At 38.9% G+C, this 26,744-nt stretch overlaps 1 protein-coding gene and 1 long non-coding RNA gene across 8 annotated transcripts; one reads left to right on the top strand and one right to left on the bottom strand.

The window, feature by feature from the left end:
- Positions 1 to 311: 311 nt before the first annotated feature.
- On the bottom strand, positions 312 to 13,690 carry SRSF10 (serine and arginine rich splicing factor 10). Of its 7 annotated transcripts, XM_007491303.3 has the most exons (7): positions 13,469 to 13,688; positions 11,490 to 11,594; positions 7,214 to 7,317; positions 6,235 to 6,397; positions 5,917 to 5,970; positions 5,671 to 5,772; positions 312 to 470 (listed from the first exon to the last, which is right to left on the bottom strand). In XM_007491303.3, the coding sequence occupies exons 1-7, from the start codon at positions 13,537 to 13,539 to the stop codon at positions 449 to 451; spliced, it is 621 nt and encodes a 206-aa protein (XP_007491365.1). In that variant the 5' UTR covers positions 13,540 to 13,688; the 3' UTR covers positions 312 to 448. The 7 variants fall into 7 exon arrangements, with proteins under 7 accessions (XP_007491365.1, XP_056651550.1, XP_056651549.1 ...); XM_056795572.1 differs by lacking the exon at positions 5,671 to 5,772 and having other exon boundaries at positions 5,917 to 5,967; positions 13,469 to 13,687; XM_056795571.1 differs by lacking the exon at positions 5,671 to 5,772 and having other exon boundaries at positions 13,469 to 13,686.
- On the top strand, positions 13,041 to 17,020 carry LOC103099819 (uncharacterized). Its single transcript, XR_008911526.1, has 2 exons — positions 13,041 to 13,202; positions 14,021 to 17,020. It is a non-coding gene; the product is annotated as an uncharacterized LOC103099819 (long non-coding RNA).
- Positions 17,021 to 26,744: the final 9,724 nt, after the last annotated feature.

Here is a 26,744-nt window from a genome sequence, read left to right as displayed (position 1 = left end):
TTAATACCTAAAACTGTTCTTCGTTGAGATGCCTCATAAAGGGGGCAGTATTAGTGGCAATAACCCAGCTAAGTGAAGGGCCCCCAAAGTGTGCCTTGGCTTGTCTGACAAGGAGGGAGCATCTGCCCCAAGAGCTACAGTACTATTTCCCACTGCCTAGGAAGGTGCCTTCTATTCCGAGACATCAGGAGGTGCCCAAGAAATGAAGATGGTGGAATGAGAGGTTCAGCTGAGGCGCCCTTCTCACCATACCAGACACTTCCCCAAGGCTTTTATAAACTTCAAACAGTACAAATACTCTCAAGTGCTCATTGCTGTTCAGTTTACTCTTTATTCTCAGACTTTCAGAAGTCCTCCTTATGGTCTGCCAGGTGGGAGATTCTTTGGGCAGGAGTGATTGGAGCAATATTACCCTCCATGAGGATGAAACCAAGAGCCAAATCAAGCCTCAGGCCACATGTCTTCTACTCCTGAGAAAATGTAAGAGAAATCATGGAATCTTCTCTATAGTATTTTGCAAACAGGATTGAGGTAGAAAAAAAACAATACAAGTCAGCAAAAACAAGACCGCCAAAGCTTTAGTTCCTGCCCTTTCACATTATTTGGTTTTGCTTTCTACCCATCTGTGGCTGTGGCCTAGTGTAAAAGATGGGGCTCAGAAGGGGCCCCGAGTTTGAATCCTGGTTCCAACATTTACCAGCTGAATGACCCTGCAAGTCACCTTAACTCTTGTTTCCTGGTTTACAAGACAGGACGGATGGATGCACTAGCTACTTGTGCTGGGTTGTTGTGGAACAAGTGCTTTGTAAAGTGCCACAGGTATCTTTGGAGAGGGTAGCTCACAAAAGGTGCAGAGCTGTTTAACTAGGACAAGTTGATTGGGCTTTGCACCAGGATGCCACCACCTGAGGGTGTTCCTTTCTAATCCATCTTTCTAGTGCCTTTGGATTTCAGGCCCTGTTCCAGGCTCACTCATTTGCTACCTTCTCTTATGAAATGTTGCCTAGTAGAAGTGTACCACAAAGGGACCTTCATTCATCCCTTCAGGTATGGAAGGGACATTCCACAATGGTCTCATTCCTACTCTATACCTGTTGCCTCTCTCTTATCTTTAAGTCCCCCAGGTCAATTGTTCCTGTACCCTCTGGTTCCTTCTATGATTCCTACCCAAGGGCTGCACTGTATCTTAGCTTATGGATAATTCTCCTCACTGCACTGCTCCCTACCCTGTTTTGAATTAGGTACCAGGATTCACAATTACAGTTCTGAAGTTAGCTATAATACAATGAAAAAGGCTTGTCTTGGGAGTCAGGGAGACAAGTAAAATTCCACCTCTTGACATAAGCCATGTCCATGGTAAGTTACTTACCTGTTGGAACCTCAATCTCCTCTTTTTATAAAAAGAGGATATTTACATTACCCATCTAGGGTTGTAGGAAGGAAAAATACTTAAAAACTTAGCAATAAGCTTTACGGTGTTTAAAAGTTAGTACCATTCATATATTTTCTGAAGTATTAAAGAAAAGGTCTTGATTACTGAATAAACCGATCTACTCAACAAAGAGTATGCAATCTCTATCCCCAAACCTTTTAACACAACCAGATGGTCAATTTAAATGTACAGAAACCATAATTTCGCTGGCTCCAGCACCTCTTATTGTGCAACAATACAGGAATCTTTTTCCTTCTGAATTTGCTTCCTCACCTGCTTTACTATCTTACCGTACAGAAGTGTCAAGAGGAAAGCAGTTTTAAAAGTGTTACAATATAGGTTCACTATTATTTCTGCAATTTTGAAGGGTATTAAAGAAACCCTAGGGGACAGTGTGATCCAGTACATTGGCATCAGAGGCCTAGAATTTGAATCCCAAATGTATTATTTACTATGTTATCTTTGATATGTAATTTAATCTCTATAGTTTCTTTTTTCCACATCTGTAAAATGAGGGATATATATATAAAAAAAATAAATATATATATATATATAAATAAACTCTTCTCCAGCCTCAGATCTTTTGAAAAGGGGAGGAGAAATAGCATTCATTTAGTTAAGTTGTTCATGTCACCACTAAAGTAGAGACAGTACAAGGATGTACCCCTCCTGCTCTTTCCCTATTCAACAAACCCTTTATAAAGCGGGGCTAGATATAAACCGCATTGCTACTGAAGGCAAGAAAAAAGCACAAGAAATATACCTGGACTGCTATTTTGGGTTTGGAGACACACAAATTAACATTCAACAAAGTGTGGCTTGTCAAGTCAACCACATTTGAGTATTGCTGTGAGGAAAGCACTCAAATTCATTTTTTAACAAGGGACCTATATATTGGGTTGGTTTATGACATCATAGAAAAAGGCTGATTAGTTGATACTTAGCTATAGCTTTCCCTCTATATCTTATGAGCTACAAAACTATTCAGTTTATTCAACACCCCCTCACCCCCCCCTCCATTCTCATGAAGAAAGGTGGCAGAGGACAGAACGTCGGCTGGGATCCAGGATACTTGGCCAGTGTCTAACTGGGCCTCAGCACATGTCAATGGAATGTGTTGGCAGAATTAGGGTTTCAAGGGTGAGATGGATGAAGGCATCCAACCTTCAACCAGAAGAAACCAAATCTTTTGTTTTCTTGCGCTACAGAACTTAGTAATTATATTCACTATCAAGTGCGTATTCCCTACAAAGATATACATGTAAATATCACTAATCACTCGGGTGTAGAACATGGCAACATCAAAGGAGTGTTTTTAATTTCAGGAAATAATCAGCTAGTTATAGTCCTGCCTTACAACAACGAGATAAGTTAATTTCTAATCAAAGCACCCAGGTGTTTCTCTCGTTGCATCTTTATAAAAAACAAGATACCTTAGTTATTTTAGAAGAAAGCCAGAGGTTCAAAAAGAGAGGGTCCAACCATTCTAATTCGGTACCCAAAATATGTTTCACTAGAAGGACTACAGAGGGACCAATCATTTGTGACAATTTTCATCAAGGCCAGGTTCCAGGGCAGAGAGGATCAGTGAGTGGTGAATTTCAAAGGGATGAGGATGGATCAAGACTTAATGAAGGAGGTTCACTCTACTTTTATTAGGGGAGGGCTACGTCTGATAATGGGAGAACACAGGCCTGCTAAAATAATGAAGCCATGATGAAGGAAAAGCAGGATGGCCAGGCCTTCTCTTGTCCAGCTCTGTCACTTACTTGTGTGACTGTGCAACTTAATCAATTCCCTTTTAGGGCCTTAGTTTCCTTTTTTGTAAAAGGAGTCATTTCACTAGGTTGGTTTTCAGTTCCCTTCAAGTTATAACAGGTGACAACAAAGTGACTTGAGAAGACAATGTGTATTCATGGAATAATTATGAAATACACTGTTGCTTAAGGTAATGTCAAGGTACCAATTAAGAGATGTATCCTTTTTTAGTCTGTCACTTTCAAAATCAAAAGTAACTATGGTTAACAGACACTCATTACCAAGCCCATTTCACCATGGTATGACTTTAAAAAAAGAAGCTTCTATTACAGAATCATGGCTTAAAACTGTAATAATTCCAGTTGGTCATGATGTCCTTCATTTTGTTTTTATTATAGCATGTTTGCTTAATTTACAGCAAGCAGAAAATAAGCTGGGTCTTTTTGTTTTGATCCAAACATTGATGTTTTAAAGGTTGTACACAATATTTGTTAAAAAGAACATATAAAAATACCTTTTTAGAAGCTTCTATAAGAAAGAAAATACAAAGTTTAACCCCCACAACTTTCCTCTTTGCTAGAACTGCCAGCTACTTCTACAGTTTTAAATAGACTTTTTGTTGTTTTGAAACTATACATCCAGGAAAGTCTACAAAATTAAAGAAACGTGCATATAAATGATTGCATAGCAGAACATGAACATTAACTGCAAACAGTAAAGAAATAAACGTTAGAAAGACTTATCAAATATACAAAGGTTCTAGAATCAATCCCTTAGGTATGTTCCACAACAATATTTTAAAACCATCTTTTGTTTCTTTACAGGCCCGGTCTAGATAGCTAAAACCAAGATAGAATGAAGTAGGTCTCTAAAAGGAAACTTTTCCCCAACATCTCTAAGCTTATATTTAACAAGCATTCCAAGGTGTACTGATCCTAGCTCTTATAACTGAAATGAGGTTGGACCTTGTCAAAAGCCACTTCTGTTTGAAAAAAACAAAACAACTTGTCATTCAGAGAAATACTTGCAATCACATAATGGTCTGCTACTATTTTCACATTTGTTTAGCTAAGTACTGCATGTAAGATCAACTAAAAATCAACTAAAAACCCAGAGATGCAGCTCTTGCTTAAATCTAAAGCCTTCTTTGCCTCAAATTATTTTCCATTTTATGGCACCGAAATGTCATTCGGTCATAGGGGTATTATCAGTGAAACTCACCTCACTAAATAAACTGTAGTGTAAAGGAAAGGAAAGTCTCCCTCGGGAAGAGGTAGGCAGACTCTGATACAAATGAACACAACTGAACATCATTGGCATCAAAATTGAATTCTTATACACTATGCACACATACACACACACAAACAAAACCTACTTTGAAACAATTTACTTGCCTCTAATAGTAGTAAGAAAACTAAGCAATATTATGGTTAACAGCTCTCTAAAATTCAGAATAGCTACAAAACAGCACGCATTTTTCCTAAAAATATTTCTATTATGACCTCAAATTTTAGCTAACATTACAGATGTTTTCATTTCTCAAAATATTCAGAAACCAGACAAAAGTAGTCTCTGCTCTAGTCAAAAAGACTAATCACTCAATTTCCCTGAAGACTCCCCACCCATCTCTTCTGTGTGAACCATCTACCCGAGATGGTCTGGCTAACAAGAAAACCTTAATACCACACCGCTCCATGTACCAATGAATGTTATAGCCCACAGAAGTGTGAAGAATGCATCTTTCCCTCCACCCCCCCCCTCACCAAGATCCACCGTAAACCTGAAATGCCACAGCAGCCAGTGTTATACTGTGGCTAGTTTTCCATTTCGTTATCACAAAGTTTTAAGGAACAACCTAACTTTCTAGCTTAAACAGTTGTTCTATCAAATTGATACCATTTTTCTTCATGGATATGAACTTTATTTCTAATAGGACAATGTTGCAAATTATGGTCAACTAACAACTTTTTATCAATATTTCAAGCATAAAAAAAGAGAATCTTTACAAAAATATACAGAGACACCACAATTGAATTGGTAGCTGCCCATGACATTTAACAAACTGGACTCTTAAGAGTGGCTTCTCAACAGTATATCATTTTAATTATAATAACCATTGCTTGCTACAGGGAAAACTGACAAAAGTAAAAGTTTGGGGATGTGTGTGTGGTTTTTTTTGTCTTTTTTTTTAAAGCACTGTTGCAACATTGTATTCCTGATAATTTAGTAAACTGAACTATGAGTAAATGAATGATACATGCCTAAAAACATTATGGTTATGCCATTAGTGGCCACTGGACTTTGGACTAGTCCAGGACCTCGATCTAGACTTTGACCTAGACCTAGACTGTGATCTTGACTGGGATTTGGATCTGGCTGGTTCTTTTTTCCTTGATTCCTTTTCGTATCTTGAGCCTGACTTATAATGTGTTTTGGAATCTGTTTTAGAAGTGCCTCTAGTTTTGGTGTGAGATGCAGACCTAGAACGTGACTTAGCCTTCATTTCTTTCTTGGGCTGGGACTTGGATCGTGATCTTGAATTGGATTTAGACCTCGAAAAAGACCGGTTTCGGTGTTTGAATCTTTCAAAAAAGAGGAGACATTAGATTAGCGTAAAAACACGGTTTCCTCCTAAATCTGATATTTAGCATTCTTAGAGTAAATAATTTCCCTTGACATTGATTCATTATCTCTGCATTGTAATAGATCAGAACAAAACTAATTACCTATCATTGTCTGAATGGCTTCTGCTACGGCGTGGTCTTCCAGTAGGTCTACTGCTAAAAGGCACATCAGAAAAAGTAAACAATGAGAAATGTCTACTTATGTAGATTAAAATATTGGCTTAAAAAAAGATATGCACTTAAGAGCCAAATCATTACTTTAATGTCAATGAATCATGCAATATATGATAGTGCCTACATGTGGTTACAAGTAGAGTACAAAAAGCTTAGAATATTTTTTAAGCTCGTAACAGCCAAATAATAAATGTGGCTTTTGTTTTCCAATCAACTGCTACAGTTAAAAACCACCATCACACTTACTTTCTAGGACTATAAGATCTTCTGTAGTTGTAATCAAATGAACGACTCCTAGACCTCCTCCTTTCATAACTTCGGCTTCTGGATCGCCTGTATCTGTCATAATCATCATAGCGAGAAGAGCTGTACACATTTCTCCCTTCCTTGGCTTTCATTTGATTTGGTGCTATGGAAAAAAAAAAGTTTGTAATATTTAATGTCTCTCAAGTGATCATTTAAAAAATTTTCATTTAAAACAAGCAGTGCCTCTTAATACCAATATCCTATTTTTTTTTTTCTGTAAAAGTTAGATGTGAAACTGCAGTAAAAGGTTTTAGTTATTTTACTTTGCCCAAACAGCACAGAGAGCCAGCTTCAGTCAGAAAGACCTGGGGGGTCAAAGCAACTCTCAGGTCCAGGTTTCTATCTTAGTTTCTTTTCATGACAGCTTTTTATTTAAAAAATCCCAAATTCAGTTTTAGTATATAACTTGACCATTCACTGTGCATTGTTAAATGTGTGCCAACTGCTTTCAAAAGCTAGCAGGCTAAAGAAAATGAGGTAGGTAATGACTTCACATGTAGGATGTGTTCATCCTGCTGAATGTTTTTTTGGGAACCATATTGGGGTCTATGAGCAGTGGGTAATGGTCAAATGCAGTATATACATTTATGGGAGATCCTCAGCAAAATAACACCAACCTCTAATTATGTACACACAAAGAGCTGCCACCAAATGAACCTTAGAAATGAATACTACTCAGAATGTATTTGTTTAATTCTATCTGGTTACAGGCTGTGATCCAATTGTCATTTAAAAAATTTACATTCTCTGAGATATAAATTCTTAGTACAACTAGAAGATTTTCCCATTGTTTGCAAATTTCAAGCAGTCTGAGAAAACATTGTGGTATAAAAGAAAATTCTCATTACCAAATGAATCTCAGAATAAAATATTACATTTAGAAATCATTTTGCAAAAAATTGTGTAGAGCCACACTTACTTTTGCGGTCCCCTTGTGCAAACTGGATTTCAATCTGACGCCCACAAATCCACTTTCGGTCCAAATTATGCAGAGCATCTTCAGCATCACGAACATCTTCAAATGTGCTAAATGTTAAGGGGCTTGGGAAAGTTTTGCAAACTTTGATATAGAACAAAAACTTAACTGGCAAAAGTGGCACTTTCCATGATCTGTCCATCCTTCTCTGCCCACCCCACCCCAAACCAACTAGGTAATTGATACTTACTTAATCAAGCCATCTGTTTTAAAAGTCACAAATCTTATTACATATGCAAAGGTAGATTATGAAACTATTATGGGGGGTGGGAAGGAAATCAGTTAATTTTCCAACTCAATCTTTTCAGAAAGAATAACCAACAGCTTAAAAAAAGATAGCAGAGAATCTCCCTAATCTGCATTTCAGGAGTGATCTTCTGTGGTACTTTCTTATGGCATCTAATAGAATTTTCTTAAATTTAAAAAATATCTCCGTTTTCAGCATGTACTAAATTAAAATGAAAACATGCAAATTCTAAAAACTCCTATGCAAACAAATGTAACAACCCACAAGAGCTGAAATCTAAAATGAAGTTTAAGATCTTTATCTTCCTAGTGTTTTGGGCTTCTTCAATGTGTCTAAAATATCAGGGTTTCATCCATTTATCTGTCTTGAAATAAGCACAGAAGGGCAGTACAACGCTTGCCCTTCCACTTTTGTATATAAATGGGATTGTTGAGCATCTAAGTTAAGTCATGGTCCTGGCAGAACTATGTGTAAGAGATGCTACCAAGAAATGTGGGATCTGAGAATGGACAGCCAACCCCAAAGTCTTGAATCTGACACTAAATGAGTTATTTCATGCAAAGCATTAGACTTGGGAATAATTTTCCAATTGGGAATGTCAGAGCACTTCCACAAAGAACTTCTGCTAACAGTTCAAAGTTTGTTAAGGCTTGTTGATCTTCCCTCAAACTGTTCCATTTGAATAAGGGGCAAAACATTGAGAACTATTGGATTTTCAAACAAATTCTATTGTCCAAATACAATGCTATTCCTACACTACTACCCCAACCCACTCAGCTGCCATACTAGAGCCTCTCCATGTTGCTTAAAACTAGGCATACCCTGGAAAGCCTCTGACATGATGGCTTATGACAAAGATCAAGGGGGCTAGTTTTGGATGTTATGTCTACCTGCTATTCAAAGGTCACCTGCTCTGGACTCATATTATCATTTTTTTTTTTGACACTAACTAGGGAGAAGTGTTTCTGGAGTTAGTCAGACACCACATCATGAAGATATAGGCCCAAAAAAGCATTCTGGCCTTTTCTCAAGTGATTATTTGCTTTCTTTCCTAACATGCTGAGGATACCAAGCCCTATCATAAAACAAACTTACATAAGAAATCCTAAAAAGGGGCTGGTTGGGTGGTTCAGTGGATTGAAAGTCAGTTATGGAGACTGAAGTCCTAGGTTCAAATCTCTGCTTAAATGCTTCCTAGCTGGGTGACCCTGGGCAAGTCACTTAATCTCCATTGCTGAGCTCTTACTATTCATCTTCCTAGTAACCAGTATTTAGTATTGATTCTAAGACAGAAGGTAAGGGTTTTTAAATCTGAGGGAACTGGGGAGAAAAAATTATCTTAAAATATCCAAAGCAAATAAACCCCCTGGAAAGCTTTAGGGGGACTAATTTTAGGATAATTAAAAAGAGGTTTTGATGTGTTATAAGCAAATTGTGGCACTCTTTAGACATAGAAGCTGGAGTGATAAAAACCAAAAAAAAAAAGTTATAAAGGATTTTAGGTTAAAAAAGAAACAAGAAAAAAAAGATCAAAGGAGCCACCAATAAGTCTTAAAGGAAGCTAAGGATTTTTGTGGTGTATCTCTAACTCTTGAGGTTGCTTGCTCTTTCTACCTATCCCTTATGAACAGAAAATGAAAATGGGCTGGCCAGATCCTGGTTTTAGGTATTGGATCAGTAACAGGAAGCAAGAGAAAGTAGAATTGGGGGAGGGTCAGGCAACATCATACTAGACCTGAATAAAGATATGCTGTGGATAATCTCCCAAATGCACAATTAGCAACAATTGTCACCTTCCTTCTTCGACAAATGTTTAGAATTAGAAATTTTAGAAGTCAGATGCCACCAAGACTTAAAATGTTTTTAGTATTTTTAATTCTAGCTTTCTTTAAAATAACTACCCTTGGTAGAATGCAGGCCTGGAGTCTGGGAGGAGCTAGGTTCAAATTTGAGTTCAGATACCTCCTAGCTGTGTCACTTAACTCCAATTCCCTAGTCTTTATCATCTGTCTGCCTTAGAATCCATACTTAGCATTGAGTTTAAGGCAGAAGATAAGGGTTTTTAAAACTAACTAAAAAACTATCCTTCCCCCCCCCCTTTGGCATAAGGGCAAATATTCTTTTTTGGCTTTATGCACTATACATTTGAGTCAAACTACAGCAAACCATGGTTTACATACGTATCACCTAACAACTAGGAAAAAGTAGGCCAACCCTGTTGCCAGTGAACCCTTTCTTTGCCATGCCAAAGATCAATGCTCATGTTTTGAAGAAACTGCTTTCTTCCTTCCTGAAGCAGAGCTCTGCTACATTCACACTTGTCCTTCAAATATGTTCTAGATTTTATGCTGGCCCAATCAGGGCTTGATTCACATATTCCCACCCACCAAATCATAGGCTTTTAAATAGGGAAATCGGGACAAGTAAGCCAACTCAGGGTGTCAGGAAGTCAATATGGACCTAAGCAGTCAGAATTTTTCCTAACTTGGGGCAAGAAACTAATAGCTGGTACACATGAGAGAAGAAACTATAGAGGTAGTACCATCTCTTATGATGGGGCTAAGGCAAGGTGAGAAATATGGTAGTCTCCTGAAACTTCTGGTCAGGCTCTAACATGAGGTCTTTCTTCTGACCATGCCAGCAGGGCTAAGCTAATGAGGGGATGAGTGTGTAGAGTTCCAGAAACCAATGATAACTGTTACTCTGAAACCTACCACCAGCAGAAGTGTCATTTCTGGTGGTTCCAAGATCAGATGACCACCAATGGTAAATTTTCAAATGGCTACCAGATCTACATTGACCTGCCACTTCATGAAGGATGGTTCTGTGAAGTCTACTTCACCCTGGAACGATGGGCTCCCCCAAATAGTTTTGTCTGCTCTCCTGTCATATAAATGCCAAATATCATCAAATCCCAATCTAATACTTACATATTCTGAGCTAAAACTCAACTGTTATATGGCAGATACATTTTATCTTGACAAGCTGAGAAATGCATTTTATACAAGACCACAATCACAATTATCAACAGCCCCCACAATTAAGATACAGGTTTTGTCATTAGACCAAACCAGAATCAGTTTGCAACTTTAACTGCTTACACAAAAACAAAAGGAAAATTGTTATTCCGTAGGATACATCAGGTATGACTCCTTTAATCTTGGCCATCATTCAACTTCATCTTGACCTTTAACTCTTTAAGTGCTTGTCAGAAGGACTTGTCATGAGATGCTTGGTCAAATATGACAGATGGCTTTATCTTTTACTTTGAAAAACAACCTTTTCCCCCTTTTGTAGATAAAGCGAAGCTTTGTCTCCCATTATGGCTTGTCCTTCTTCCAGCTTTTCTTTATTTTTTCTTTTCCCAAACTCTCCCTTCTCTTCAAGCCTGATCCTTAAGAGGTCTTTGGCTTGTCTACTTGCCTTAATTGTTGAACTCTACTCTAAAGGTTCTTTCATGCTTTCTCTTTGGGGTCGCCATAACTGTACAGCTTTACATTCTCTGAGGCAACAACAGAGGACAGTAAATTAGGGGACAATATTAAAGAAGTTTACCTCATTTTTTAAACAATCTGTTTTGATCAAGTGTTCAAATTATCAAAAGACAAGAAAACCAACCAACATTTTGCTAAGCACAAGAACATTACTTTTAGTATGACTTACATTAAAAATGTGGTAGCAACCACGGAGTATAACACACCAAAGCTTAAATCACACATTAGAATTATCGATTTGAGTTTCAGCAGCATGACTGGAAATTAATTTTTATACTATTTTTGATTAGATCTCATAGAAATAAATAATTGCAGTGAGCAAATGTATGAGTCAGTTAATTTCCAAAAATCTGAAGACACAAAACACTCATTAGATACAGCACAAAAACAAACTACTTTTAGATGTGTTACCTCTTACACAAACTTGAATTTCAAACTTCAACACCCCTCACTACTCAGCCATCTGAAGAAAGGATATTGAACGTAAGCAAATCCTCTTGGACGACGAGTGTAGAAATCAAGTGGCACATATACATCAACTATGGGACCATAACGACCAAATTCCCGACGCAAGTCTTCAGACCTAGAATACCACCAAAAACACCTCAAATTTTTTTATGTTCTATTAACACAAAACATTTCCTTTAAAAATTTCCCTTATGTAACTATGGAATGTTCATATGTATGCCAACTCTGCTTCTTTGAAGTGCATTATGGCTTCAAAAAAGTTCAGAGTGGTCATATAGGAGGGACTGGGGGGACAAGAGAATGAATTTTCTGCCTTTATTTACCAGCTGTGTGGGTAACCTTTGGTACTTAACCTCTCAAAGTCTCAGTTTCTTCACATCAGGGATGCAGGGTTTAACATGTTTTCCAAATTCCCTTCCAGCTCTAAAAATGCACAAAAGTGAAAATGTGGGATAGGAACAGGGACTTGGACCCGGAATTTCCAACATAAGGAGTACCTTCCCTGAAACTTATAGGCTTAGAGAACTGTCAATAGAACTAAAAGGTGGTCTTCCAGGTCCCCAGATGGCCTTACTCAAAACATACCTTAAAAAAACATGGAAGGAAAACAAAAATGTTATTAAAAAATAAATTGCGCTTTAACTGACCATATTTTATATTCTGTTAGTATTAGAGAACAGAGGTTTGAATTGCATGATTTCTATAAAGTTCCTTTCAACTCTGAAATATCTTTTGATTTTATTTTATAGGAAAATTAATGACAACTACCTATAATTTCCTAATCAATAAAATTTGCTCATAATTTATATTAAATTTGCTTCTATTCACATTCTTAAAGAAAAACAAGCCTGGACAAGAAAAATTTATCTGGTAGTAATCCTTTCTGCTGCACTGAATAAACTTAATTCTCATTAAGCATTTTTATTGTTTCTAAAGATTAAAAAAAAAAAACCCAACCCAATAGCAGACACTTAGTGAAGAAAAGCTGAAATGTAAACAAAACAAAATTGAAAATCAAAATCCTAAGTAATATTGGGTTATAAATACTTATTTTCTCCTACTTTAACTGAAATCCGGAGCAATCTATTAATGTTTACATAAGCCCCAAATGCCTAGTTGGGAAAGAGAGAAATTAAGGCTGTGGCTTTTCCCCTCCAACTCAGAGGGGTGCCAAAATAAATTACCCCCCCAAATCTTTTGAGGAAAACAAAGGATCTTAACACGTTTTAAAGCATTAAGTCTCAGGATCCCCGAGATTAATCTCTCCAAAAAAGAAAAAGCCAGGATTTTGGTTCCATTAAAGGACTCATGTAGTGCAATTATTAATGAATGACGGTAAAGCAGACCATTTACAATCCTACAACTCTCCTGGGAAGTTTAACTTTCCTCAGTCCTCCCAAAAAAATTCGAAAGAGGGAGAGAAAAAAACCAATAATACGAAATTTAAATCCCTTTTCCTAAATCTTGGTTGGAGGGGGGGGTGCGGTGATCAGTGGAAAACCGAACCCAGGCGCGGAAACAACAGAAGTGGCACCGCCTCCCGCGCCCCCCCTTCCGTTATTTTCGCGCAAAGGCAGGCAAACGTGGGGGGCTGATCTCTTCTCAGTAAGCCCAGGACAACCCCCACCCCCAGCCTCACGCGAGGTCAGGGGCGGGGTGGGAGGTACAGATGCTGGGAGAAGTGCCTTAGGGATCAAAGAGAATGCGTCTGTGGGGCGTGCGGGTAAGTGTGTGTGTGTGTGTGTGTGCGCGCGCTCGCGCACGCGCTCGCGAGCCGGGCGATGGGGGGAGGACTGGGCCTGGGGCCTCGCCTGCGGCCTAGCTCGGGAGCCCAGGCCCGCCCGCCATGTTGCTCCCCAGATTCTGCCTCCGCACCCGTCTCCTCCGAGCCCAGTCCTCGCCCCCATGGCCGCCGCCGCCACGGCTCCCGCCCCATGGCCATCGCCGCCTCCCGCTGCCTCCCGCGGTGCCCCGGGTTCCGCCACTTACACACACCTGGTGTCGTCGGCCACATTCCTCACGAACAGGGACGTGTTGGGCGGGCGCAGGTAACGGGACATGGCGGTGGCAAGCGGGGCGCGAGGCGCGGAGGGGTAAGAGGCGTCAGCGACGGCGTCGGCGGCGGCACTGGCGCTAACGGGCGAGAGCGAACCGTCCGCGCGCGGCTGCTGCGGCTCCTCTCACACGCACGCACGCACGCACACACGTACGTACGTACGCGACCGCCCCACCCAGCCAGCCCGCGGCGTCCCACCACGGCAACCGCCTGTTCTCGCGAGACCCGCCCCTTTTTTCTCAGTCCGCCCCTCCCCCCACTCCAACCTGTGTCTAGGAGGTAGCCCGCGCCTTTTCCTTTCCTATAGCCCTCCCTTCACCCCGCCCTCGCCACTGCTTCTCCAGAGTCGGGGCTGGCCACCGGGTCGCGTGCACAGCTCCTTTTCCCGCGAGAGCAAGCGGGCGGGCGCGCGCAGCTCCTCTCCTCCCCCTTTCCTTCCTCACGCTCGCTCATTCAATATTCATTCATTCATTGTTCCTCTCTAGGGCCCCCAACCGCCTCGGAATCCCGCCTTTCCTCCCCTCCCCCACCCCTACCGTCTGGGGCGGTTAGTGACCCGCAACTCGCGTCCTTAACCAACCGCCGGGCTTGGAGTTTCCCGCCAAATCACGGGCTCTCCGGGAACAAAAGAAGTGGAGCCCTGCCTGAAGGCACGTCCTGCGGAAATTCCCCACGGGCCCACCCAAGCCCTGGAAGCATCTTTAAATCCTCCGTGACGGGGACACTCAAAGAGCTGTTCTGTGATGCTGGATCTAGACCTAGCGGTTCAGCCCTTCTTTCCCCCTCCAATTCCTCCACTCCTCCCGCCTCATTTTACAGACTGAAAAATAGTCGTGTTCCAGGACGTACAGCCTGAGTGCACGCCAGAAGGAAGCCACAAAGACTGGGAATACAACCCAGCAAAATTCTCGATCTTCACAAATGTATCCCTAAAAGGAATGTATCTTCAAATGCTTTGGCTCCCCAACTGAGATTTCGTCAGTATTCAGAGATCTCCGGGGCGGGAACTTTCTCTCAACTTGTTAGTAATTTACAGTCTGCGAGAGAGCTGTCTAGACTTAAGTGACTTGCCGGGAGGTTACCGAGACATCTAGATGTCAGAATTTATAATGTTTCTGTAATTAATAAGCGGTTGTGGAGGTCATGACGTGTCTATACTGTGGGCAAGGTGTGTCGGGGCTAGCTATAATCGATCATGGCTCTGGAGCCTGGGACGATATGCCCACAATGGAACTTTTAAAAGAGATCGAGACAGAGACAGACACCCAGAGGGAGGAAGCGGCTTAGCTGAGAGGACTTCTTGACTCTGCCTTTTAATAGTGAACAATAAAAATTTCATTTTGAATATTTAAAAAAAAAGGAGGGAGGAGAGGAAAGTGAGAGACAGAGACAGGTGGACAGACAGGTACAGAGACCGAATGGGCAGAGACAAATTCGGAGACCTCGGTTAAGTGGAAATCGGTAAGAATTCAATGGGTTAGTACTCACCTCGAGATAGCTTTCTATTCTAACATTATTGCTAGCTAGCTAGCTAGATGGATGGATAGATAGATATTGTTTAAGTGCTGTATTCCTCTAATGGAATGTATCTCCTTGATTAATTTCACTTTTGTTTCTTGAGTGGGGTTCAGCCAGGAGACACAAATAGTTCCTAACAGGACTGGGAGTCCTGATCTTAGCACCCAGTTTGCAATCAAGTAATCTGAGGACAAAGACAAAAGCCATTGCTGCCCCAGCCTTTAAGGACATTACAGTCCAGTCAGGAAATGCATGTATATCATAGTTATACACAAAATAGTGTATATGTAGACACATATAGCTATATATATATGTATATCAAGATATTGAACTATATATAGACTAGATATAGATAGAAATGGCTATATAACTATAGCTATATTTACATATATATACTATCTAGCTATATCAAGATATTGACCCATATAAATATAAACTAGATAGGTATATATAGCAATATATCTCTAGATATATGCCTAGTTAGAGATAGACACTATTTTGTGAATAACTATAGATGTACATGTATTTCCTGGCTGGTCTATAATCTCATAAAGGTATGGGCCTATTTTAGCTTTGGGTCCTTAGCATCAAGCATAGGAGCAGGATTTGTTACTGATTGCTTGATTGCAAATTGGGTGCTAAGATCTAGAATCTAGGGAGTGTTAGGGCCTTGTAGCTGAACCCTGCTTAAGTAACATTTCTAACAAATACAGAAACAAAATTAGTCAAGAAGCTTACTTTCTACTAGAGGAATACAATAGGTAAATAGATAAGTAAACCAAAAATAATTTGAGATGGAGAGAGAGAGAGAGAGAGAGAGAGAGAGAGAGAGAGAGAGAGAGAGAGAGAGAGAGAGAGAGAGAGAGAGAGAGAGAAGAGAAGAGAGGTGGGGAAGGGGAGAGAGGAAAAGGGATTATATTCTGATTTATTTCCTGTCAAATTGGCCTACTTGCCATTCTCTGCTTTTGGTATTGTTTCCTGTCTCCATGCTTTTGTATGAGTTACCTCGGGCAACTAGATAGCTTGGTGAATAGAGAACAGTGGGCCTGGAATCTGAAAGACCAGAGTTTAAATCTAGCCTCAGATACTTCTTAGTTGTGTGACCCTGGGCAAGTCACTTAACCTCTGCTTTAATTCACTAGAGAAACAAATAGCAACCACTCCAGTATCTTTGCTAAGAAAACCCCATAGACAATATTGTTTCTTGTGGCCCTGAAGAGTTGGATATGACTGAACAGCAACAACAAATAAACCCATGCTTGGGATATACGCCATTTTTTCTGTTTTTTAGCATCCTTAGTTTTATACTTTAAGAAATGATTTTTTAAAGAGGACAGATTCAGAGAAACCTGGGAAGACTTGTTTGAACTGATGCACAGGAAGGAAAATTTATACAGTGATCACAATAATGTAAAGGAAAACAACTTTGAAGGATTTAAGAACAGTGATTAATTCAGTGACCAGTCATAGTCATACTTAAGAAGACTAAAGATGAAGTATGTACCTCATCCCTTGGCAGAGAAGTGATAGTCTATAAAACCTATTTTATTCTTTTAGTTTTATCTTTATTTTAATAAGAAATTTACAAATAAGTTTTCCAAAGTTATATGATTCATGTTGTCCCCCTACCTTCTTCCCTCCCCATCTCAGAGTTGACAAGCAATTCAATCTGTATTGTGTATATGTATTATCACTCAAAACATATTTCCATGTTACACATTTTTGTAAGGGAATCTTATAAAACCAAAACCCCAAATCATATATCTAAACAAACAAGTGATAAATTATGTTTCCATCTGCATTTATACTTCAACAGTTCTTTCTCTAAAAAGGTGGATAGCATTCTTTCATAAGTCCTTCAGAATTGTCCTAGATCATTGTATTGCTGTTAGTAGCAAAGTCTGTCATGTTTAATTGTCCCACAATATTGCTGTTGTATAATGTATAATATAATTGTGTGTAATGTTCTCCTGGTTCTGATTATTTCATTTTGTATCAGTTCATGTAGATCTTTTCCAGTTCTTTCTGAAATCATCCTATTCATCATTCCTTATAGCCCAATAGTTTTACAGCACCATCATACACCATCATTTGTTCAGCCATTCCCCAATTGAGAGACATCCTTTTAGCTTCCAATTCTTTGCCCCTACAAAAAAAGTTACTATAATATTGTTGTACAAATAGATCCTTTCCCATTTTAAAAAATCTCGGGATACAGACCTACTGGTATTGCTGGATCAAAAAGTATGCATTCTTTTATAGCTCTTTGGGCATAATTCCAAATTACACTCCAGAATGGTTCACAACTCTACCAGCAATGCATTAGTGTTCCAATTTTGCCACATTTCCTTTAACATTATTTTCCTTTACTGTCATATTGACCAGTCTGATAGGTGTAAGGTGATGCCTCAGAGTTGTTTTAACTTACCTTTTTCCAAACAGTGGGGATTTAGAACATTTTTTCATATGATTGTTGATACTTTTGATTTCTTCATCTGAGAATTGCCCATTTGTATCCTTTGATCATTTATCAATTGGGGGAATGATTTGGATTCTTATAAATTTACTTAGTTCTTTATATATTTGAGAAATGAGACCTTTATCAGAGAAATTTGTCAAAAATCCCCCCCCCCCCAGTTTGTTGCTTCCCTTCTAATCTTGGTTGCATTGGTTTTGTTTGTACAACCCTCTTTTAATTTAATATAATCAACATTATTCATTTTATATCTTGTAATGTCCTCTCTTATTTGGTCATAAATTCTTCCCTTCTCTACAGATTTGATATAAAACCTATTTTAAGATATGACCAATATGTAGATTTGTTTTGTTTGGCTATATTTAATTACCACTAAGGATAGCTTTTATGGGGGATGGGGATGGGGATAAGTTGATGAGTAGTGATGGTGATGGTAAAAAGGAGGAAAAGAAAGAACAAGCATCAATGAAACATCTGAAAAATCCTGGGTGTAGTGATATAAGCCTGTGAACCCTGCAACTGGAGGAGGCTGAGGTTGGTGAATCACTTGGTATCAGGAATTTGGAGCTGCAATAAGCTAAAACCAATTTGATATATTCATGGATGAAAAAGTTAGAAACTGAGCAGGTCAAAGCTTCCTTGCCAATGAGTAGTGGGATTGATTCTGAGAGTGGAGGTTGCTCCTCCAGTCTTGATAAGATAGGGACAACTAAGTCTCAAAAAAGATCTGATGTGGGCTGACATGTCCCATGAACCCTGCAAAGTAGTTGGACACAAAGAATATGGAAACAATAGCTTGATTACAATGGAGCTACCTTTTTTTTTTTAAACCCTTACCTTCCATCTTAGAATCAATACTAGGTATTGGTTCTATGGCAGAAGAGTGGCAAGGGCCAGGCAATGGGGGTGAAGGGACTTGCCCAGGGTCACACAGCTAGGAAGTATCTGAGGTCCAATTTGAACCCAGGACCTCCCATCTCTGGCCCCTACTCTCAATTCACTGAGCCACCCAGCTGCCCCCTGAGGCTATCTTTTATATGAGCTATGAGTGACTTTGATTCACAATTATGAGAAAACGCCTATCAATCTTTAGACATAACCCAGGTCCTTGATTGGGGGTTTCTGGACAGCAAGTACAGGTGATTCCGTTTCCCAGTTATACATAGGACTAGGTTCAAACAATGCTTAATTTCCACAATCACTGCCTTTCTTAGAATCTGGGTAGAAAAGAGCAAAACTTGACCTAGAGTTGCCCCAGGGTATCTAACCGATTATTAGCATCCCATTTACATCATGGTTTGTGCACCCCCCCCCTTACCCCCCCCCCCCCACACACACACACACGGTGGGCAAATAGAGTGAACAATGGATAAAGCCACACAGACCAAAGAAGGCCACCTGTAAAGTGACATCAGTTCCCTGGAGATGCAGCACAACGACTGCCCAAACAAAAACTCCTTCCTTAGTAACTAATCAAGATAAAAAGCATTCCTGAGAACCCCAACACTCTCTCTCTCTCTTTACCCTTTTACCTTTCATTCTCTAACTCTACCTTTACTTACCACACCTCCTTATCTTAATGACTATATTAGCCACTTCTTCTAAAAGCTGGGATCTTTGAGTTTATCACACACTAGTTGCTAAGGTGGTTTACCCCTATATATTGTGTATCTAGTCTATTCCATTGATCTACCCTTTTATTTCTTAGCCAATTCTAGATTATTTTGAAGATTGCTGCTTTATAGTACAGTTTGAGATCTAGTATGACTAGGCCTCTTTCCTTCACTTTTTTTTTCCATTAATTTTCTTGATATTCTTGACTTTTGTTCTCCCAGATGAATTTTGTTATTATTCTTTCTAGTTCTATAAAATAATTGTTTGATAGTTTGATTGGTATGGCTCTGAATAAATAAACGTAGGTAGAATTTTCATTTTTATTATATTAGCTCAGCCTCCCCACGAACAATTAATATTTTTTCAGTTGTTTAGATAGGACTTTATTTGTGTGAAAAGTGTTTTATAATTGGGTTCATATAATCCCCGAGTTTGCCTTAGCAAGTAGATTCCCAGGTATTTCATATTGTTTAGAATAATTTTAAATGGAATTTCTCTTTCTAACTCTTGCTGCTGAACTTTGTTATTAATTTATAGAAATACTGTTGATTTATGTGGACTTACTTTGTATCCTGCACCTTTACTAAAATTATTATTTCAACTAGTTTTCTTGTTGATTCTCTAAGTATATCATCATATCATCTGTGAAGAGTGATAGCTTAGTTTCCTCATTGACTACTTTAATCCTTCAATTTCTTTTTCTTTCTTTATTGTTAGAGCTAGCATTTCTAAAACAATATTAAATAATAGTGGTGATAATGGGCATCTTTGCTTCACCTCTGATCTTATTGGGAAGACTTTTAACTTATCCCCATTGCAGATGATACTTGCTAAAGGTTTTAGGTAGATACTACTTATCATTTTAAGGAATAACTCATTTATTCCTATGCTTTCTAGTGTTTTTAATAGTAATATTTTATTGGTAATAGTTTTAAATAGAAATTAATAGTGTTTTTAATAATAATAGTTTCTAATAGGGTATTTTGTTGAAGGCTTTTTCTGCATCTGTTGAGATAGTCATGTGATTTCTGTTAGTTTGGTTATTCATATAGTCAATTATGCTGATAGTTTTCATAATATAGAACTAACCCTGAATTCCTGGTGTAAATAGCACCTGATCATAGTGTGTAATTAGAAATTTGCTCCCCAGGAACTCTTTTTCCCAGCTTCCCATGAAGTTCGTTCTCATGGTATGTGCTAACATAGGGAAGATATAAGTTTTATGTAGCTCCTCCTGCTCTCTTCCCCTGATTGTGGTTTGTGGAGATGGGTTGAGTTCCAGGCAGGAGAATTTTACTCAGGTTTTATTTTTCTTCTTTCAAGTGATTATTAATAATCTTTATAAAATATGATACTTGGAGTTATTGGATATTAATTTTAATCTTGCATTTCTGGTGAGCCACAAAAAGAGTCCTTGCTCTTTTTTTTAAGATGGCCTTTGGGTAAAGATAGTGAGTAGCTTAAAACCACATTTCCTTTCTGCCTCAACCCTTTTCTCCTTCTCCCCTGGGGGATTCTTTTTCTGGTGGAGACCAGCCCACGGGAGGGAGGGCCACTTCCCCACCCCTGCTGTTGCTGTGGCAGCTGTCTCCTACATTTGACCAGACACTGGCAGGGGGTCCTTGCAAGCCTTTTTCCTGAGAAGAAGGTGAGGTATAAATCTCCCTTTCCTTCACATTGCTCATACCTGAGTGCTTGCTGCTGCCTTGGAAGCCAGGTGTTTCTCTTAGGCAACAATTAGCTTCCTCAGGGCTTTCACCTGAGGGCAAGCTTCCACTCTTTTAATTCCCTTCCTACATAGCTGGGGAGAGCAATCAAGGGGAGCAGTAGTCCCCTACCCATGTGATGGTGGAAGCAAGTGGCTCCCTGGTAAAACCACTCCTGGGAGGGGGAGGGGAAGGAAGGTTACTCTTCCAAACTCCTAGGCAGTACATACTAGGGTAGTGCCACCTATGGACATGAAGTAGAATTGCAAGAATGGCCCAGTTTCTTGCTTATCTCAAATAGCTCCTGTTCCCAAAGAGCATTACCAAGCTTGTACAGCTCAAAATTTTGGAGTGTTTTTTTCTTGCTGCTCTTTTTGAGGGTTCTTGTATTGATAGGATACCTTGCAGTTGATAACTTGAGTAAGCTTGAGATTCAGAGGGGAGATTCATCTCTCTACACCCCCTGACCATTTTGGCCTGCCCAGTCTCTGCAACACATCCAATATGGCGTTTGTCCATCCACACTATGCCCAGTGTGGGTATTGGGAATCCCAGAAGTGTGACCAAAGGAATCTAAGTGGATGATGATACACTCAGGAGGAGAAAGAACCTTAAAGAGTCTGGAGGTGAATTTAAAAACTTTTCAGACTCTATTTGCTGTATCGATATTAACTGTTTCAGTTTGTACCCCTCCAAATAGTGAAGAAGTCTTTGTAATGCAGCTATCAGAATTGGAAAAATGGAATCTTGAACCGATTGCTTACATCTTGTCATGCTTATTATTATTTGCTGATTGTTTTAAGATCTAATTTTGTTTTTTAAGTTCAATGTAATCTTTTCTTGCTTATTATTTGCTGATTGTTTTAAGATCTAATTTTGTTTTTTAAGTTTAATGTAATCTAATATCTTCTATTATACTAAATCATTTTCAGCTACTATGTTTTGACCATTAGCTATATGTTCTGTTTCACTGCCTTTATTTGTACCCTCCCCTATGACTGGACTGGAGAAAATATCACTGTAAAAGCCCATAGTCTAGTTAGGCAAACCCTTTTCTGTGGCAAAACCATAGATCCTTATGGATGCTGGATTTGTCACCAGCTCTATCAAGGTCACATGTTGACTTAATGAGCCTTTTGTTCCTTTTTGCCTTTGTTAATTGTCACATAGATAATGATGGATGGACTCCATCAAACTGGTTACAACCAGTATACAACTTTCGGAGAATTTAATGAGCTGAAAATGTCAATTGATTTTAAGTGGTCTTCAGAAGTGATTTTCAGATATCTAGGAGCGCCACTATCTCTGAGTGATCATTTGTCTACCTTTGAGATGGTTGTAACAAAAGGTAAGAGTCCATTTAGTAGTTGAAGTGAAATGCAATAGCACTATTATATTTCCAACCTCCACATTTATTAAAAATGTAATGGATGAGACATCAGAAGTGATTTTCACTGTTGTAGTCCTTGCCTCCCTCCACATTGCAATGGATGGGACATATAAAGACATGCCTTTTCTGGCTATTACAGTCTCATATCAGAGGAGGGAGGTTTCCCATGGGACTTGGTTACCCTGAGATGGTTATACTCTCATCCGAGAGGTGGGAAGGTTTTCCCAGGGGGCTTTGTAACCCCATGACGGGTTTTTATATTTCTAACTCTTTGGCTTACTCTACCCTTCCACCAGAATGATCTAGATTCTTGGTGACATTTTGGACCCAAAAAGTTTTCATCAGCAGTATAGAGGTTTTTTTCCTCGTTTCTCCTGCCACATTTTGGAATGATGGTAGTAATAGGCATTGTTAGAAATATTTGTATCACTGATTTTGTTTTTATTTCTCTTTTATTTCCCTCTTATCCCCAAATTATTATAATTTGCCCTTAGAAAGTACAATATTGTAGGTACCTCTAAATTAAAAATCATTGAAATTAAGTTGGTTATGTGTACTGATTCATTGGGGGAATTGGGCAGGTAAATCTGGGAGATTTCTGCAGGCTTGTTTCCCAATGGAATCACAGGGGGGGAATTTTATAGTTAGAAATTTGCTCCCCAGGAACTCTTTTCCCCAGCTTCCCATGTTCCTTCTCACATTATGTGCTAATGTAGGGAGCATATGAGATTTGTGTAGCTCTTCCTGTGCTCTCTTTCCCTGATTGCAGTTTGCAGAGGTAGATTGAGTCCCAGGCAGGAGAATTTTGAGATTCTAGGAGTATATTTCGAGGAGGGGAGGTAAGGAGAAGGAGGAGTTGAAAGCCCTCAGTGGAAAACAACCTGGATTTCAATATTCAAAATCCAAATTTGGGTTCAGTTACTAGGAATACTGTTTGAGATGATGGCCCCTGTGATCAGATTATCTAAGGAAATAGGTGGGTTTTAGGTCACTTATGGAATCATAGGATTGAACAATTTGAAGGTTTATCTAACCCACTAAAGGAATCTTTATTATAACATGCCTGACATGTTATATATATGACATGTTATTATAACAAGTGGTTGTTCAGCTAAAAGACCTCTGAGGAGTCAGTTCATTCCACATTTGGGCATCTCCAGTTATTTGGAAGTTTTCCTTGACATCAAACACAAATTGGTCTCTGCAATTTTGCATTGCTCCTATTTCTGCCCTAAGGGAATAGGCTTAAACCTTCCTCTCCTTGACAGTTCTTCAAATACTTAAAAATAGCTGTCATGTACCTCAACTATTTTTCAGGCTAAATATTCATCAACTGATAACTGATTCTCAGTAACATGAAAAGGCACTTCACCATGTTGGTTGTCCTTCTCTGGACACTCTAAATTATCAATGTCCTTAAATGTGTTGCCTAGAATTGAACATAATACTCAAGATGAGGTTTGAGTACTTATTTATAACTTTCAAAAATTTTATTTTGATATGCCTAAAGGGCTATGAAATCATGCATATCCTTTGATCCTGTAATATCACTACTAAGTCTGTATCCCACATTAATGCATTGTTGGTGGAGTTGTGAATTGATCCAACCATTCTGGAGGGCAATTTGGAACTAAGCCCAAAAGGGCACTAAAAGACTGTCTGCCCTTTGATTCAGCCATAGCACTGCTGGGTTTGTACCCAAAAGAGATAATAAGGAAAAAGACTTGTACAAGAATATTCATAGCTGGGCAATTTGTGGTGGCAAAAAAAATTGGAAAAAGAGGGAATGCCCTTCAATTGGGGAATGGCTGAACAAGTTGTGGTATCTGTTGATGATGGAATACTATTGTGCTCAAAGGAATAATAAAGTGGAGGAATTCCATGTGAACTGGAACAATCTCCAGGAATTGATGCAGAGTGAAAGGAGCAGAACCAGGAGAACATTGTACACAGAGACCGATACACTGCAGTACAATCGAATGTCATGGACGTCTCCATTAGTGGCAATGCAGTGATCCTGAACAACCAGGAGGGATATATGAGAAAGAACACTATTCACATTCAGAGGAAAAACTGTGGGAGTAAAAACACAGAAGAAAAACAACTGCTTGATTACATGGGTTGAGGGGGATATGATTGGAAATATAGACTCTAAATGAACATCCTAGTGCAAACATCAATGATATGGGAATAGGTTCTGATCAAGGACACATATAATACCCAGTGGAATTGTGTGTTGACTTCTGGAAGGGTGGAGGAAGGGGAGGGAGGGAAAATATGATTCTTGTAACCAAGGAATAATGTTCTAAATTGACTAAATGAAATTAAAAAAAAATTTTTTAAGTCTGTATCCCAAAGAGATCATAAAGAAGTGGAAAGGATCTATTTGTACAAAATATTTATAGCAGCTTTTTTTTTTTTTTGTGGTGGCAAAGAAGTAGAAATTGAGGGGATGCCCATTAATTGGGGAATGTCTAAAAAATATTGTGGTATACAATAGTGAGGGAATTCTATTGTGCTAAAATAAATTATAAACAGGATGATTTCAGAAAAAGGGGGGGGGGCAGCTGGGTAGCTCAGTGGATTGAGAACCAGACCTAGAAACGGGAGGTCCTAGGTTCAAATCTGGCCTCAGCCACTTCCTAGCTGTGTGACCCTGGGCAAGTCACTTGACCCCCATTGCCTAGCCCTTACCACTCCTGCCTTGGAGTCAATACACAGTATTGTAAGGGTTTAAAAAAAAGAAAAAGAAAAAGTTGGAAAGACCTACATGAGTTGATATAAAGTGAAATAAACAGAACTAGGAGAACATTGTATATAGACACAATAATATTGTACAATGGTCAACTGTGAAAGACTTAGCTACTGTAAAAATTGGAATTTAATATCAAATAATAAAAATATTCTATTTTATGAGGTTTATTAAATGATCATCAGAAATCAAGGAATAAAGAGGATATAAAATAAAACCATGTGCCCATGGCTGATTAGCCATTTTCAAAATTCCCACCTTACCACCATCACTGCTGATTGCTGCATCATCCCCAAAGAGGAGGAAGAGCCTCAATGCACACTCCCTTTATCCTCTGTCTACAGGAAGTACATAATGACAGGAAGTCAGTGGGCGCTTGGGATATGTAGTTCTTTTTTAGGGTAACAGATTTTCAATTATACACTACTCAGGCATACAATGATGTAAGACAATTCTGAAGGACTCACATTCTAATAGGGAAGATAACATGTAAATAACCACATGAAAAGAAGTATGTAAATATATACATATGTATCTACATACTATATATAATATATATATTTATATGTACACATATAAGAGAAGGATATACTACATTTATATAGTGTGAATCTTAAAACTGCTCAGACTCTACTTCAGAAGATTTGATTAAGCTATTCCCCATTTTCTACAATGGAGGTACTTAGTCAGGAATGTATTGAGAACTTTAAAATTACCCCACCCTGCTCAGATAGTGTCTTAGGGGAAGATAAAGTTGTAAAATTCATGATTGAACAATTAAAAGTCCCCAACTCATACTTATAGTGAAGCAAAAACCCTAAGCTAGGTGGTCTATTTTAGATCTAATACAAAAAGGTGATAAGTACCTATAAAGGTTAAATTAATCACTAAAAGGTCAAGCAACTTAAAAAGGGAAAGCTTAGCAAAGAGATGTGAAATACTCAGAAGATATAATCTAATCAGAGAAGGTGATAACAAAAGAAGATGTGAACTAAGAATGGACAGTCCTGGGGGAAAGTGTCTACTGTGATTGGTAGATGTGAAAATTTAGGGGAGGTGACATAAGAGAAGATTCTCTTTAAAAGGAGGTCAGGAGTTCAGAGCTGGCTTTCTGAACTTAATTGGAGTTTGGAGTTAGTTTGGAGGAGCTGGCTCTCTGAACTGAGTTCAGGAGTTGAGGATTTCAATGAAGGACTGGAGTTTTGCTTTAGGACGATCTTATGGTGAGTGATAAAAGACTGACTAGTCTCTCTTAAGGCTCAGGCCTAGGTCATTTGGCCTAGGCCCTTCCTACTATTTTCTCTTTCTCTCTCTCTCTCCCTTCCCTTAAATTCCTTCATTTGTATTAATTAAAATCTCCATAAAACTCAGCTGACTTGGGTATTTTCATATTTGGGAATTTTTCCCATGGCGACCACTTATTTTTTATTTAAATCAAGACACTAAAATTTATCTTTACAGTTTTGGCAATTCACAGTCTTGAAATCCACATTTTTGTGGTTACAATAGTACCTACTATATGCCAGGCACTGTGCTAAGCACTTTACAAATCACTATGTCATTTGATCCTCATAATAACTTTGTGAGGTAGATGCTGTTATTATTCCTATTTTACATTTGAGGAAACTAAGGCATATAGGGGTTAAATGATTTGCACAGGGCCATAATAGTAAGTATCTGAGGATAGTTTAAGCTCAAGTCTTCCTGACTCTAGGCTCAGTATTCTGTCCTTTGTGCTACCTAGCTGAATATA

Source organism: Monodelphis domestica, chromosome 4 (assembly GCF_027887165.1).
Source record: "Monodelphis domestica isolate mMonDom1 chromosome 4, mMonDom1.pri, whole genome shotgun sequence".
Lineage (NCBI taxonomy): Eukaryota > Metazoa > Chordata > Mammalia > Didelphimorphia > Didelphidae > Monodelphis > Monodelphis domestica.
Note: the sequence above shows the minus strand (reverse complement) of the source record. Positions and strands in the feature narration are given on the sequence as shown.

Excerpts from the sequence above, each read along its gene's own strand:
- SRSF10 (XM_016422086.2), bottom strand. The coding sequence starts at position 13,539 with ATGTCCCGTTACCTGCGCCCGCCCAACACGTCCCTGTTCGTGAGGAAT. Across the intron at positions 5,971-6,234 it reads AGATCTTATAGTCCTAGAAA|CAGTAGACCTACTGGAAGAC; the intron begins GTAAGTGTGATG and ends TGTGCCTTTTAG. Across the intron at positions 5,773-5,916 it reads AGCCATTCAGACAATGATAG|ATTCAAACACCGAAACCGGT; the intron begins GTAATTAGTTTT and ends CTTTTTTGAAAG.